This window comes from Prionailurus bengalensis, chromosome B1 (genome assembly GCF_016509475.1).
Source record: "Prionailurus bengalensis isolate Pbe53 chromosome B1, Fcat_Pben_1.1_paternal_pri, whole genome shotgun sequence".
Lineage (NCBI taxonomy): Eukaryota > Metazoa > Chordata > Mammalia > Carnivora > Felidae > Prionailurus > Prionailurus bengalensis.
Genome location: NC_057344.1, coordinates 26,296,688 through 26,311,724, shown reverse-complemented (window position 1 = coordinate 26,311,724; position 15,037 = coordinate 26,296,688). Strand labels below are relative to the sequence as shown.

The window sequence follows — 15,037 nt, the reverse complement described above, 5'->3', positions numbered from 1 at the left end:
GAGAATGAAGTCACTATTAAGTAGTCCAGAAAGTTTGGGGATGTGGGCTCAGGCCAAGGTTTGTCTCCACTCTATTACTAGGTATGTGACTTTGAGCAAGTTGCTAACTCCTTTGAACCACCGTCTGTAAGATGAAGGGAATAGCACTTGCTTGATTGGGTAAGTGTGGGGGTTAAACCAGAGTTGGTACATGTGCGGAAGTGCTTAGCATTGTCCCGGGTGCCCAGAAATCCTCTGCGAGCGGTTAAGGCGTACAGTTCCTAACAATGCACCTGAGACTTCCGTAATAGATAGTGCCCCAAACTGAGCTTGCAGTCTCTTCGATTTCTTGGTTATGTTTCTGCTAAGATCTTTCTCTTTCCCTGCTGCACACTGCATATTGGACATAGCACATCTCTGGCCCTCCTTCCCTGTGTCCTGTTTGCCTCATTGTGCAGCTTGAAATCAGAACATGTAGACAAGTTCGGTCCAAATCTGTGGGAACAGAACACTGTCTCCTGTATCCCCAGAACTTAAAACGGTGAACAGTGTCTCTTTGGACTGGTTCACGGGACAGTTGTATTGGGCGAGCAGCTTCGCAAGGGTCATCTGTGCTGGTTTAAGTGATGGCAGAGGCTACGTCAAAATCTTGGAAAAGGATCTGGTGCCAGAGCAGCTCATCGTGTTTCCCACAAAGAAGTAAGTAGTGTTTCTTTGAGACTATATCCCAAATCATTGGTTATCTTAGAAGTTTAAGTTGATAAGAGAACACTTCAACTTTTTCAACCTATTTGCTCCAAAAAAAAAAATAAATAAATCTTGAGTTTAAAGCCTAAATCGAATGTTATGAGGCCCAACTTTTCAGTCTATTGAGTCTGAGGGCAGAAATCTCCTGCATTCTTAGCAGTGTGGTGATCTGGGACCTGGACAAGAGAGCTAAGGGGACCTGGCTGTTCAGTGGAGGGGACTGTTAACATCTTGCCCCTTTTACTTTTCTCAGGTCCTTGTATTGGGTAAATCGTGGTGAGAAAGGCATGAGAACTATTGAGACCGCAGGGATGGATGGCTCAGATAGGAAGGTGCTCGCAGCTGTAAACATGGAGGAGCCTGTAGGACTGACACTCGACCACGTGACCGGCAGGCTCTACTGGATCAGCGACTATAAAGAGGTACTGGAAATAGGTCCGGGAGAGAAGATAAACCGTTAAACCTGGGTCTTGGTATGACTGTGGGTAACTGCGAAGTTCTCTTTGGTCTTGCATCAACACTGTGAAATATTTCTGGCTGTGAAAACGGAGAGAAGCAAGCTAGGATTGCACAGTGTCTTTAGGTAGAGTCTGACGATATCAACATAGGTTGGGAGACTTGGCGTGACTTCCTTTTTTTTTTTTTTTTTTTCTTAGGTTTATTGAAAAGAGAAAGAGGGAATGGGGAGGGGCAGAGAGAGTGGGGGAGAGAATCCCAAGCAGGCTCTATGCTCGGTGTGGTGTCTGATGCAGGGCTTGGTCCCATGACCATGAGATCACGATCTGAGCTGAAATCAAGAGTCACTTAACCAACTGAGCCACCCAGGTGCCCCTATTGTGACTTTCTTAAATACTACAGTCAAACCTGGCACTGGTAGTATAGGGCATATTCTATGTCATGCCTAGGATGTAAAACCTTTTAAGATGGCAGACCACCTCCTTGAAATAACATAGTTAAGTACTTAGTACTTACTTATATTCCTATTTCGAGGTCTTAATATTACAGTTTGTGTAATCTCATTTTTGGAAGCATCAAACTGACAGACCAATATGACACAGTAGCCAAAAGCATAGGCTTAGGAGTCATTTTTTTAAAAGACATCAATTTTTTTTTTTTTTAAGTAATCTCAACACCCAGTGTGTCGCCCAATCCTGAGATCAAGAGTTTCATGCTGTACCAACAGAGCCAGCCAGGTGCCCTGGGGAATCATATTTTTAAGCCTACCACATCAGCTGTGATTTTGGCAATTTATGGCACCTCTTTGGGCTCCCGTTGCCCTCTCTGAAAACAGCTAAAATGTTTTTCTTCAAAAGACAATCGGAAAATGTAGGGAAAGAACTTGGCACAACGTTTGGATGCAGACAATGTGTTGTACAAGTAACTATTGTAACTTATCTGTGACCCGGTTTGTGCAAGATGCAGTTGCACCACTGGGTTTGGCATTACCTTCCGTGAATCCTAAGATGATTTCATCTCTGTCAAGTTGATAGCTCATGAAGATGTTAATCAGTGTGCATGAAAGAGGTGCACTGACCTCGGCATCTCTTGCTAACGGTACACTGCTCTCATGACTCTAACCCTTTAGTCCATAGAGACGGTAAACGTGGACGGCAGTGGGAGGCACACCTTTCCTGAGATCTTCTTGGAAGGTGACAATCCAATAGGACTAGCTGTATTTGAGAACTCTTTCTTCTGGGCAAATAAAATACGGCTGTTTCGCACTTCACCCCACACCCCAAAGGAGAGAGTGGTGCTGCTGAATGCTTCCATATCTGCTTTCTCTGTCCTGCACAAATCCCAGCAGCCCAAGGGTATGTCAAGGACTTGCTTTTGAAATGCTAATGCATCAGAATGTACACTAAACAGAAATGGCCTAAATTACTACCTTGGTCTGCTCTTGGAACTTGCTACTTTTTTAGGCAGGGAAAATGTTCTGGGTATTATTCCAGAATTCTATAGGACTTCTAAATAAGAGAAAATGAACAAAATCCTTTTCTGGGAAACTCCTTCCAAGCATGTACCTTGTGCTTTGTCCAAGTCCAATGTAGTAACCAGATTCTTGAAGTCTGAAATACATGAAACGGGGTAATAAGCTATTCACATAAGGGCTACAATAGCTTACTCACAGACACGTTAATTGTCGTTGACCTTAAAGTTTTATGCTCTTGACAGAAAGTTGAAGAAAGCCCAGTATCCCATTTATAGAAGAGTAGGAGTTAAAAACTTTTGTCAATCAGCAATTATATGTCAGATTCAACTCAGATAATGGTTCTTACTGTGTCTGAGAGACTAAGCAAAGTAGAGAACTTAGACTACTATTTACTTCTAAAGGAGTCTTCCTATAAGCGAACTAGGCAGCATTTTGCCTTAACTCTGGGGGGAGAAGATGCTGGTGGTTGAAGCTTTATTGGCTTGAGCTCAACATGGATAAGTAATTGCCAGTATCTGAAAGGGGATCGTGGGAGTTTAAAGGTCGGCATGCCTAACCTAGAAGGAAACGAGGATACTGGGATTCCTCTTAAGGCAAAACTAATTTAATTCCCTTGAGTCTTCAGTTTTGAACTAGTATATGGAGAATTCTGAAATTGTATCTAACCTATTTCTCTTTTACAACAGGCAGATACCCAGAATGTGCTCCAGGCTCTTGTAGCCACTTATGTCTCCTGTCCCCCATCCATCCCAAGGGATATAAGTGTGTTTGTCCAGAAGGAATGTTTCTTTTACCTTCTGGTACATGTAGTGGTAAGTCTGCTGGGTGAAATGGGTTTGGCTCTGGGAGTCACATTCCATGGTAGGCCTGGAAATAACGTGGCTTCCATTTTGGGATCAATCACTTTTGCACTGACAACCTTACTTTGGTTAAGTTTCGCTCTCAAAGATCTTGATTAGTTTTTTCAGTTGTGTTAAAAGTCCATAACCTAGAACTTCCTATTTTAACCACTTCTAAGTGTACAGTTCAGTAGCATTAGGCACATTCATATTTTTGTGCAGCCATCACCACCATCCCATTTCCAGAACGTCTTCATCTTCCTACACTGAAATTTTGTACCTATTTAACAATAACTCCCCCTTCCTCTCCTCCTCTGCCTGCCCCTGGACGACCATTCTACCTTCGGTCCATATGAATTTGACTACTTGAGGAACCTCATTAAGTGGAATCATACAGTATTTTCCCTTTCGTTGCTGGCTTATTTCACTTAGCATAATACCTTTGAGGTTCATACATGTTGTAATAGGTGTTAGAATTAAAAAAAAAATTTTTTTTTTAGTGTTTGTTTATTTTTGAAGGAGAAAGCATGAGCAGGGTAGGGGCAGAGAGAGAGATAGAGAGAGAGAGCGCGTGAGAGAGGGAGACACAAAATCCCAAGCGGGCTCCAGGCTCGGAGCTGTTAGCACAAAGCCTGATGCAGGGCTCGAACTCACGAGCCACGAGATCATGATCCGAACCGAAGTCAGACGCTTAGCCACCCAGGTGCCCCCAGAATTTCTTTTTAAGGCTGGATAACAATCCATTTTATCTGTACTACATTTGGTTTATCCATTCATCCATCCGTGGGTATTTGGGTTTGATTGATTTTAAACTAGAAAAACATAACATCTATTTACTGGATATTGCCCACTCCAGTTTTACCAGAAAATTTAAGTTGTATAAGAAAAGTAATCCTCCATAGTTTTATAACTATTATGTGTTCTGGCTTCTGTTTGTGAGCAGAGAGTCTATGTCAATATTGTTAACGTAAAGTCTTCCTGCTGGTTTTTGTCTTTGAAATATTAAGGCTACATGCTCTATTGAACCCCTCTATCCAAGTTACTTTTTCCTAAAGAACATTGAGGCTTTAAGAACACATGGTGGGAGCGCCTGGGTGGCTCAATCGGTTGAGCATCCGACTTCAGCTCCAGGTTATGATCTCACGGTGCGTGAGTTCAGGCCCTGCATCGGGCTCTGTGCTGACAGCTCAGAGCCTGGAGCCTGCTTCGGATTCTGTGTCTCCCTCTCTCCCTGCCCTTCCCCCACTCGCGATCTCTCTCTCTCTCTCTGCCTCTCAAAAATAAAGAAAACTAATAAAAAAATTAAAAAAAATGCTATGAGTATGTTCACGTTCTAACTACCTTTAAAGAACACAATTCTCAGGGGTAGCCACTGAATGCACTCGTGGTGTATATAATACACTATTGTGCCAGACTCAGGACTTGAGCTTAAATCGTACCTTGAACATTATATATCCAGTTAAGTTCCCAAGTAACTTTTCTTTAAGTGGGCAATTGAATTTAAAATTCTTTCTACTGAGACTTGAGTGCCACGAGCAAGGATTCAAGGACATTACTGAATGAAATGGGGCACCACCCCAGCCCTAATCCTCCTGCTTCTGTGTGGACCTTTCAGCAGAAAATTCAAAGGGTTTGTGCCTTGGGAAAGCTGATCAGCACTTCATTTGCCCAAATGGCTCCCTTCTCTAAGGAAGCTAGGGCATTTGGGTTGTATGTGTGCCTCAGAAGCGAATTTGATAAGACCCCTTTCTAGGTGTACCTCAGCTGGAGGGATTGCTCAAGAAGGGAGCATTTGGGCTTACCTAGCAAATGGCCAAACAGTAAATCTCCTCTTTCCCTTGGTAGAGTTAAAGGTGGTGTTTTCTTCTGGCAAACGTCTCTACTTGTTGAAAGTTGGTTTTATGGGAACTGCTATAGAGCGAACCCTGGTTCAAGAGCATCCTAGGAACATCTATTTACTGGATATTGACTGGAAAAGAAACCTCATCTACTGGACAAATGCCCAAGGACGTCTGTTCTTCTCAACTGGCTATTCGGGAGAAAAGCGAGAGATTTGGACAGAGCATACAGGTAAGTTGGGTGGCTATTTTGGCTTTTTCCCTTTATTTTCTGGCTCTAAAATTAAGTAGAGCCAAAAAAAAAAAAAAAAAAGGTACCTATTCCTGATCTGAATCCGTCTTAATGCCAAAGAATTTTTTTATTTTTATTTTTTGTGTTGTTTTTGAGAGACAGAGCGAGAGCAGGGGAGGGGCAGAGAGAGAGAGAGAGAGAGAGAGAGGGAGACACAGAATCTGAAGCAGCCTCCAGTCTCTGAGCTGCCAGCACAGAGCCCGATGCGGGGCTCGAACCCACAAACCGTGAGATCATGACCTGAGCAAGTCAACGCTCAACCAACTGAGCCACCCAGGCACCTCCGAAAGAATGGTTTTAAACTAACTTACATATGAAGTATCAGAGTTACCCTTATGCTTAGGAGAGCTGTGCAGACTGTTAAAAGGCTACCATGATTTGGCAAATCATGGGGTCAGTGGTAAGTTTTTTGAGATTCTATTTTCCTGGCCTTAAGTTTGGGCAGGACAGAAATAGACCTCAAATCCTTCAGTTTTGCAATGCAGATTTTTTTCTTGCACTAATTTAGAAGTGATTTGCAATGCAGATTTCTGAGAACTAGCAAGATATTTTCTTACTGTGGTAATATATATTTTCTCTTCTCTCCCACTCCTGGGTGCTATACCCCAAGCTTAGTGCCCTGTGCTCTGCCTAACAGCAAACATCTACTTTATAAAAAGGAACTGAGGCTAGAGCTCTAGGGTGAATAATTTGATTTCCGGATGTTCCCTGCGTACTGTAAGTACCAACAATAAGCTTTACTACAAGCAGTGCTGTCCTGAAAGACGTGCTCCCGGGACGTCCTTCAGAGCAGTGGACTCTGCTGAGTCCTGAGGGCAAGCACAGTGCCTGGTGCCTTACAACTTCCGGTACCTGCCCTGGAGAACTTTCAGGAAAAAGTGAAGTGGCAGTGATCTTGCAATACAGCTGATGGCTGTCTGAGGAAACTTGTGGCCTTAAATTTCTTCCCATTTAATTAAAAATGCCACCTTTGCTCCACTGGCTAATCTTAGCTAATAGGTTTCAGTGTTACAATGATTATATCAAGGAATTTTAGGAGACTGGCAGTTTCACTTGAGCTGGGTTCTCGTGTGGAATACTGAGTCCTTGGGGTAGGTGGCTCTGAAATAATAGGAAAAAAATACACATATCTGACCCTGATTACTGGCACAGAGCTTTGTAACTTCCTGAGTGATAGCTCTGACACAGAGCTCCTAGGTCCTTTGGGGTTTCCTGGGCGAGAGGAATAGGTTTGGCTTGAATGAGCCAAGAATGCAAAATTGAATTTAAGGTCCATTTCCACGACTTAGGGCCAGAAAAACTTTAAAACCCTTATCACTGACCCTGGGAGGCTGTTAACCAGAAAGACCAAGCCATGACCAGAAGCTTAGACCTCTCAGCCCTACTCCCCATTCTCTGGAGAGGGGAGGGGGGGCTGGAAATGGAATCGGTGCTCAGTCATGTCTATGTGATGAAGCCTCCACCTGTGTGCCGGAAGGGAGGCAAACCTCAGGTCCATGGGAACAGAAGCTCCTGCTTGTGGGCCCTTCGGATGTGGCCCTGTGAATGTCTTCACCTGGCTGTTCATTTGTATCCTGTATGCGCTAAACCAGTAAGTGTGTTTCCCTCGGTTCTGTGAGCCATTTGGCAAATGATCAAATTCGAGGGGGTTGTGGGAACCCCGATTTAGGGCCATTGGCTCAGAGTCCGGGGACAACCTGTACTTATGGTTGGCATCAGAAGTGGGGGCAGTATTGGGAGGGAACCCTTACCCTGCAGGGTCTGATGCCAACTGCAGGTAGATGGTGTCAGAACTGAATTAAAAACATTTTTTAAGAATGTCCTACAATTTAAGTTTATTTATATTTTGAGAGAATGTGGGTGGGGGAGAGGCAGAGAAAGAGGGAGAGAAAGAGAATCTCAAGCAGGCTCCTCAACACTGTCAGCGCAGAGCCCGACACGGGACCCGAATCCACAAAACTGTGAGATCATGACCTGAGCCGAAACCGAGAGTCGGACACTCAACCGACTGAGACACCCCCAAGCGCCCCTGAATTGTAGGACGTTCTCGTGTTGCAGAATTGCTTGGCGTAGGGAAACCCCACATGTATCTGGAGAACAGGGGTGTGTTTTTCGTGTATGATGGCTGAAAGCTTGACAAAGCCAGGCAGGCCATTCACAGCAGGGAAAGGGCTGGTTACTACATCTCAAGGCCTGTTTACAGATCTCCAGGACTCCTCACGACCCAGCTTCCAGCTTATCCTCACATCAAAGTATACTAACATCAGTATATTCTCTTGAATGTGTTAATCCTGTCCTACTGAGAAGCGAAGCTGGTAAATACAGTTGAGATTGCTAATAAAAAAATGGGAGGGCTTCAATATCCTCTTTTAGGAAAGAGTGTGTGTCTTTAAGAACCTATGTAGAATCGCTCAAAGAACATTCCGTGGTCCTGGCAACTGGACACTCAACCTTGAATCTGCACGGCACCACTTGAATCTCATGCCAGAGAGAGCGCATCTTCTATGCAGACGTCAGAGCCCGACAGAGAAGACCGAAGCTGAACCGGGCGTGGCCAGTCTGTTCTTGCTAACTGGCCAACCTTAAGTCCCTTCTTTCCTGGAGTGAGACTTAAGGAACATGGGGACAATTCTATGCCAGTTTCTCCTCATGAAAACATGAGGAATAAGGGTGCCTGGGTAGCTTAGTCAGTTCAGTGTCCAACTCTTGATTTTGGCTCAGGTCATGATCTCACAGTTTGTGACTGGGAGCCCTGAGTCAGACTCTGTGCCGACAGCACAGAGCCTCCTTGGGATATTCTCTCTCTCTCTCTCTCTCTCTCTCTCTCTCTGCCCCCTCTCCCTCCCCCCTCTAAATATAAATAAATAAACTTAAGAAAAGAAAATGTGAGGGATATTAAGATATGCTCCTACCCTAACACCCAGGAAGTGGGAAAAACTAACACACGTTAAGCCTGTGGGTACTGGCTTCACCATTCTGGTACCACGCCCCAGTTCCATGCCTTGTCTGTTTCTCAACCTTCCTGGTAGTTAACATTTGAGTTCTTTTTAAAAAAAATTTTTTTAACGTTTGTTCATTTTTGAGAGACAGTGGGTGAGCAGGGAGGGGGAGAGAGAGAGGGAGACACAGCATCTGAAGCAGGTTCTAGGCTCCGAACTGTCAGCACAGAGCCTGACGTGGGGCTTGAACTCACGAACCTTGAGATCATGACCAGAGCCAAAGTTGGACGCTTAACTGACTGAGCCACCCAGGAGTCCTAACAATTGAGTTCTTAAATATATCCCAGTATACCACCGGATATTAAATTAAGAACCAGCTTTCTGGAGGTTGGGGGATATGTTCATATATACATTATATGTTTCTAATAAAGCTGGCATGAAGGATGTGACATTATTTACAAATAATAAAATAGATGACATTCTTTACTGTAAATTTCATATAGCCACACGATTTTCAGATTGGCTACAGATTCAAGAACTCAGAAATAAAAAAAGCAGTTTATAGTTGCAATTCAATCAGGATTTAACACAATCCAACTGTGAATAAATGCTTGATTGCTATCTGATTTGGCAAAGATGTCGATGCCATCGTTGAGTGAATATAGTCCTACTGAAGTGTTGTTTGCTATGTGTTTCTGTAAACAAGTGAAAAGTGTAGCAATGGAGACTAATTGGAATTAGTTTATTGACACAAAGGACTTATGTGTGGAATTGGATAATAGTTTTCAAGGACTAGAAAATTATCTTCCCAATTTTTGTGGTATTTAAAAGGTAATGGCTGTAGATGTGACACATGTAAGTCTAATTTGCAATATTAGCATCTTTCTCCGCTACTTCAGCCCAGACCAGGGGTTTTCAACCTCTTCCTCTGAAAGGCCAGTTGTATCTGAAAAGATACAACAGTAGAATGCCCAACCAGCCAAAAACATGTACTGTAGAATGACCATGGTGTGCTCCACCAAATTTTATGAAAACAGATTGCAGGCTGGAATCCGCCCAAGGGCCGTTGTTTGTCAGTCCCTGGACTAGAAAACAAAACCTAACACAAAGCCCTGATGTGCAGCGTTTGCCAATTTCTCTGCTTGAAAATACTCCCACGGTGCCAGATTTCAAGCTACCAATGTGATGTCCCTTAACGCCGGTGTGCAGTAACAAAACGCGGGAAAGTAAGTGATGAGTGTTTTAGTTTTGTTTCAAATACAAGTAGGCTTACGTAATTTAGTTTCAATAATGACCGTACTGGACAGCAAATTTGCAGCATCCCTGAATTTAACAACTGGCCGTTACAGGCTCGTGCAAACTAGCTCCGACACAGCGCTAGAAAATACCCGACACAGTGGGGCACCTGCGTGGTCCGGTTGGTTGAGTGTCTGACTTCAACTCAGGTCATGATCTCACTGTTCTTGGGTTCGAGCCCCACATTTGTCTTGCTGCTGTCAGCCTGTCAGTGCAGAGCCCGCTTCCGATCCTCTGTCTTCCTCTCTCTGCCCCTCACCTGCTTGCCCTCTCCCAAAAATAAATACCTTAAAAAAATAATAAAATACTGGACACTGTCCTAAGCTTTATGCATACTAACTCTAATCCTCAACACTGAGAGAAGCAGTGTCCCTACCATGCATTTGTGGAAACTGGGGCACAAAAATTAACGGGCACCTTATTTTGGAACGTGTTTCAAACAAGGCGATCTGACTCGCTAGCCTGATACTGCTCCTAACTTTTATGCTATACTGCAGCCCAGTAGTAGGAACTATGTAGCTTAGACCCAATTGTCCAGCTATGGTGAGCGGAATGGGAGCAGGGAGTGCTTCGTAGGGTCGTGCCCAGCTGTCATGCTTAGAAGCTAACGCTTTGTGGCTTTCATATACTTGGTGCCTATCGTGTCTGTGTCTTCTGGCTGTGGGTCACCTCCCTATGTGTCCATCCCACGAATGACCTTTGATACCACCGTTGTGGTTTCCCTTTACTCAGTCTCTGCTTTCCCGCAGCAATCTCAGTCCTAGGCACTTGACATGTAATCGATTGATTTTCATACTTAACCAATGAAGAGGGATGTGAATCCAAAGTTGCAGACCTGCATTCAAGTGTCAGCGTTGCCACGTAGATCTCCAACTCCTGAAAGGTGGTGAATCTCTCCCTTAGCAGCTGGTTGTAAGGGTCACATGAGCTGGTGCTAGAGACAAGGTGCTGGATCCAGGATAGGTATGATGGGACTCAGATGAATGAGCCATGTAGGCTTGTTAGGAACCAGTCTTTGCATCCTAATTGTTTCTAGTTGAGTCCATCCTTAACTCAAAACTTAAGACCATGCATGAGTGTATTTGAGTGTCCTTTCTAATGGAAGTTCCTTCTCCTCCTTACAGTCTGCTCAGCAAATGTGGACGTATCCACTGGGGACTTGTACTGGCTGCCCTGTGACAGAAGTGCTATTCAGAAGACCAACATTACTGGCCCAGACACACATACCCTTTACAGGACAGGCAGCATTATACTGCATCTTCTTCTCAACTGGCCAAAGAGGGTGATCTACTGGGTAGAGAGTGGGAAACATTTGCAAAGTATGACCCTTGATGGTAAAAGCAGACAGGAAGTCTGGATGGGCACCTGGACGGCCGACACCCATATGGCCTTAGACCTTGGCTCGTCTAGCATCCTCTGGACTACCAAAGGGTCAGGTAAGTGCAACACCAAGCAGCACAGTTGGAAGAAGCTTGGGATGGGAGGTGGCGGGAGAATCTTGTCTCAGCACAAGGATTCTGGCCATTCTTAGAACTGGCTAGACCCAGGCTCAGATTCTGACTCTCGTAGGCAAAGCTGGGACCCGTGTCACTTACCTCACACTTGGTTCCATTTGTAAGTCTGGATTCTTGACTTGAAAGGTAGTAAGCTTCAGAGCTAATATGCTTAATAGCTTTTTGTCCAGAATCTGTTTCTGTTCCCGTGAGTGGAAGTAACAGAACCCAACTTCCATTGCAAATGGAGCAGAGATGCTTCAGCTACACTTGACTCCAGATACGGCCTCTGCCTCGCGGCTGTTGATGGTCCTCTCACCCAGAACCCATCTCCAGCAGCTGGTGCCTGAGTGTGTTCACAGACCACATGCGAGGCAGTAAAACCACACCTGATGCTTCCACGTGGCAGATCTCACTTTCCTGGAGCTTTGAACACTTTCCTTGGACTTATTTTCAGTTGGGGTCATTGAACCTCAGTTGAGTGGTGCCCATGACCCCCCTTGCCCCTGCCATCACAGGTTGCATGTTCTCCATCAGCTGGTAAGAACTTGACTCTTCCTTAGGGTTGCAAAGTCTGAGCCTCCTCAAAAATAGAACATACGCTTTGAACAAGGCCTGGAGTGATGGCATTATAGCGGCCCACGAGCCCTACCTGGTGACCGTGCACAGAGGAGCTCTACTGCTGTGGAACAGGAGGATGCCAGAGCCCTTCTCCGTGTCAAAAGAGCCAGATGTAAGGAAAATGATCATCCTGGCAGAGAATCAGCAGGTTTCAGGCGAGTCTTCCTGTGTGGGGTCATTCTCTGAACTCCACTTTACCTGCCTCTTGTCAGTGTGTTTTCAGAGGAATCTTATATTGGCAGTTGTCCCGACCCACAGGTCAGCAGGCCTTCTCCTAACTTCCCTATCCTGGAAGAGTAAGAAGCTGACACGTTTCTTAAAATTTGCTAAATGACCCAAGACCCCGAGCAAATGCATAATAAACCTCTGGCCATAAAGAGATCCATTTAATTTGTTCTAAACCACTTTCCCAGACAGGTTTTACCAAGGAACCCCCTTCCTCCAGGCAGCAGCATCTTGCAGAGCATCGTGTGCAAAGCTGCTCTGGGGCTGTGGGTACGAGGAGAAGCGCTTCTTTCCTGCTGTTGAAGCTGTACCTGTAGTTCAGATTGCCCTGCTTAAGGCTGGCTTACCTTTCTCTTTTCACCTATGCCTTTGGCCTGGAGCCCAAAAATCTGATCCTGGATCTTGCGGCAGAAAAAGAAGAAATCCTCTCACAGGATTCAGGGGCTTTGTCAGCAAGAGTGGCCAGAAGTCCAAAGGAAGGGTAGAAACAAGGAGGGCAGACTCATTCTGTCCTCGATGTGCCCAGTCCATAGAGATCTCTCCTCTCCCTCTTCTGTCTGAACTGCCTTACCTTTTGATTCATTGGTTCGTTTAGCCTGGTTTTCAAGGCTGAGAAACATGAGGCATAGGAACCTATCTCTTAGGGAATAAAGTGTGCCAAGGAAAAGTTAACGTTTTGGTAAAAATCCAACTTTGATTATCCTACAAACTGATCTGTTAGGTTGCTGTGCTAGTTGTCAAACGTACTAACTGGTAACTTTTAGAAGTGAAACTGACACATCACAACAAGGGAGTGTCCACATTATGCTGGTCCCTGTCCCAGATCACAAGACGCTATAGCAGGGAGCCAGACAGAACAAGTCTGGCTGAAACTTTATTTTTTATTCCTAGCATATGGCATCAGGCAGTGAAAAAAAGTTGGTAGGCCTGAAAGGAGGGAACAGTTTGCCGAAATTCGAAGCCATTAGACGATGGGCCAACGCAGCACATCTAATCTAAGGATCTAGGCTTTGAGTCCATCTCCCTGCTTGTCCCGATGAGGTGGAGAAATGGCACTACCCCACCGTCACGTGGTTTTGGAGGAGGGGGACAATGGGAGCACATCTCTGTTGCTGAAACCTTAGGGACTGATTTCCTGAAGCAACTGTTTATTCTAGATCCTGAGTTGGAAGGGGCAGCCACAGACGGCCCCCCCGCCCTTCTTCCGGCGCCCCCTCTGCTTTGCCCCCAATCCTCTGTCCCCTGTCAGAACGGGGAGGAATGCGTCTCTCAGGAGTACCTCTGCGATGGCAAACGGGACTGTCAGGATGGCTCAGATGAAGGGAACTGTTCCCACTTCTGCAACAGACCAGGTTTGTCACGGTCTCCTGTCTAGTCCTTTGTGCCAGGCATATGACGCCACTCCGGCCGGGCACATGCTATGAAGTACCATGTTTATATTCTAATCACACTTTGCTTTCTTAGATAAATTGTCATCAATAAAGGTCAGAGTCTGTCAGAATGTGGATTCTACCAGTATCCGTTTTATCACATTGAAGGCAAATGTTCTACTGGCTGTAATTTAACTGGTGCTTCCTTGCTTCCTCATATTTGCATAAGTGTTCCAGGATTTGCCTTTAGAAAGGCTGAGCCATAAAGTGACCTAAATAGACCACTTGTAACAGATTTGGAGTGTCCCAACAAGTGTTTAAAGTAACCAAACCAATATGAGCGCTTATGAAACAACTTAGTTCAGCTTGTTAATATAATTGGCCTGAGTACTTTACTAAAGCTTGCTCATGGATTAGATAAGCTCTAAAGCTCACACAAATAGGATGCAAACTCCAGGATGAGGGGGAGTTCATCTAATTTTATATTATTTATTTTTTGAAATGTTGACTTATTTTGAGAGAGAGAAAGAACAAGAGCAAGGGTGGGGGGCAGAGAGAGGACAGAGAGAACCGCAAGCAGGCTCCATGCTGTCAGCGCAGAGACTGATGCCGGGCTCGAACCCGTAAACCGTGAGATCATGAGAGGAGCCGAAACTGAGAGTCTGGCGCTTAACCGACTGAGCCACCCAGGCACCCCGAGTTATTCTAATTTTAAGTCTTCAGTATGACTGAGTATATGATGAGAGCCTCCGGTCCTTTCCATTTTAGGAGTCTTCCAGTGTCTGACCAGAAACCAGTGCATTGAGGGCAAGTACCACTGCGACGGGGCTCAGCAGTGCTCTGATGGGTCCGATGAGCTGGACTGCTGGGAGCCCACTGAAGATTGTTCTTTGCGTTGTGACAACAAGACCCGCTGTATCCCTAAGAGCTGGCTGTGTGATGGCAACCCAGACTGTTCTGACAGGAAAGACGAACAAGGATGTAGTAAGTGCCATATGGCTCCCTTGGAGTGTTTGAAAAATGCATTACGGTTGATTCTCCTTATCTGTGATAGTTATATTCTATAAAGTTGCCACAAACACTGAATAAGCAGGTGTCACATCATTGCTCATAGAAAAAAATGCAGGGTGAGGTTTCGGAGAATCTATCGCGATAATATTTTTGTCAACCAATCCATGTGTAACCTTGTTTTAGGAGTATTGCTGTTTAGAGACCACTAGATAATATATTGTTGACTCATTAACACTGAAGTCAGAGCCAACAGCATTTTAACTCATGCCTGAGCAAAGCTTATCTCATACATATATTTTCTCCGTAAGGCTTCTTGCACTCATGAATGCTAGACAGCCTTTCTGCACTATACTTGGGGGCCTATTTAAACAGCAAAATCACCAAAAATACAAAAATGTGGGAAGTATGGCCCTAAACAGACTGCAGAAAGGACACTTGTTTCCAGTATAAGGACCAA

General features: G+C 44.8%; 1 protein-coding gene across 1 annotated transcript in view; it reads left to right on the top strand.

The window, feature by feature from the left end:
- Window positions 1-15,037, top strand: part of LOC122471657 (low-density lipoprotein receptor-related protein 2-like) — a 43,983-nt gene that overhangs the window by 10,057 nt on the left and 18,889 nt on the right. The window contains exons 9-17 of the mRNA XM_043560518.1: window positions 510-678; window positions 980-1,148; window positions 2,312-2,537; window positions 3,343-3,468; window positions 5,341-5,565; window positions 10,985-11,296; window positions 11,917-12,129; window positions 13,357-13,551; window positions 14,338-14,553. Of these exons, the coding sequence (XP_043416453.1) occupies window positions 510-678; window positions 980-1,148; window positions 2,312-2,537; window positions 3,343-3,468; window positions 5,341-5,565; window positions 10,985-11,296; window positions 11,917-12,129; window positions 13,357-13,551; window positions 14,338-14,553 (1,851 nt within the window). The remainder of the gene's footprint in view (window positions 1-509; window positions 679-979; window positions 1,149-2,311; window positions 2,538-3,342; window positions 3,469-5,340; window positions 5,566-10,984; window positions 11,297-11,916; window positions 12,130-13,356; window positions 13,552-14,337; window positions 14,554-15,037) is intronic.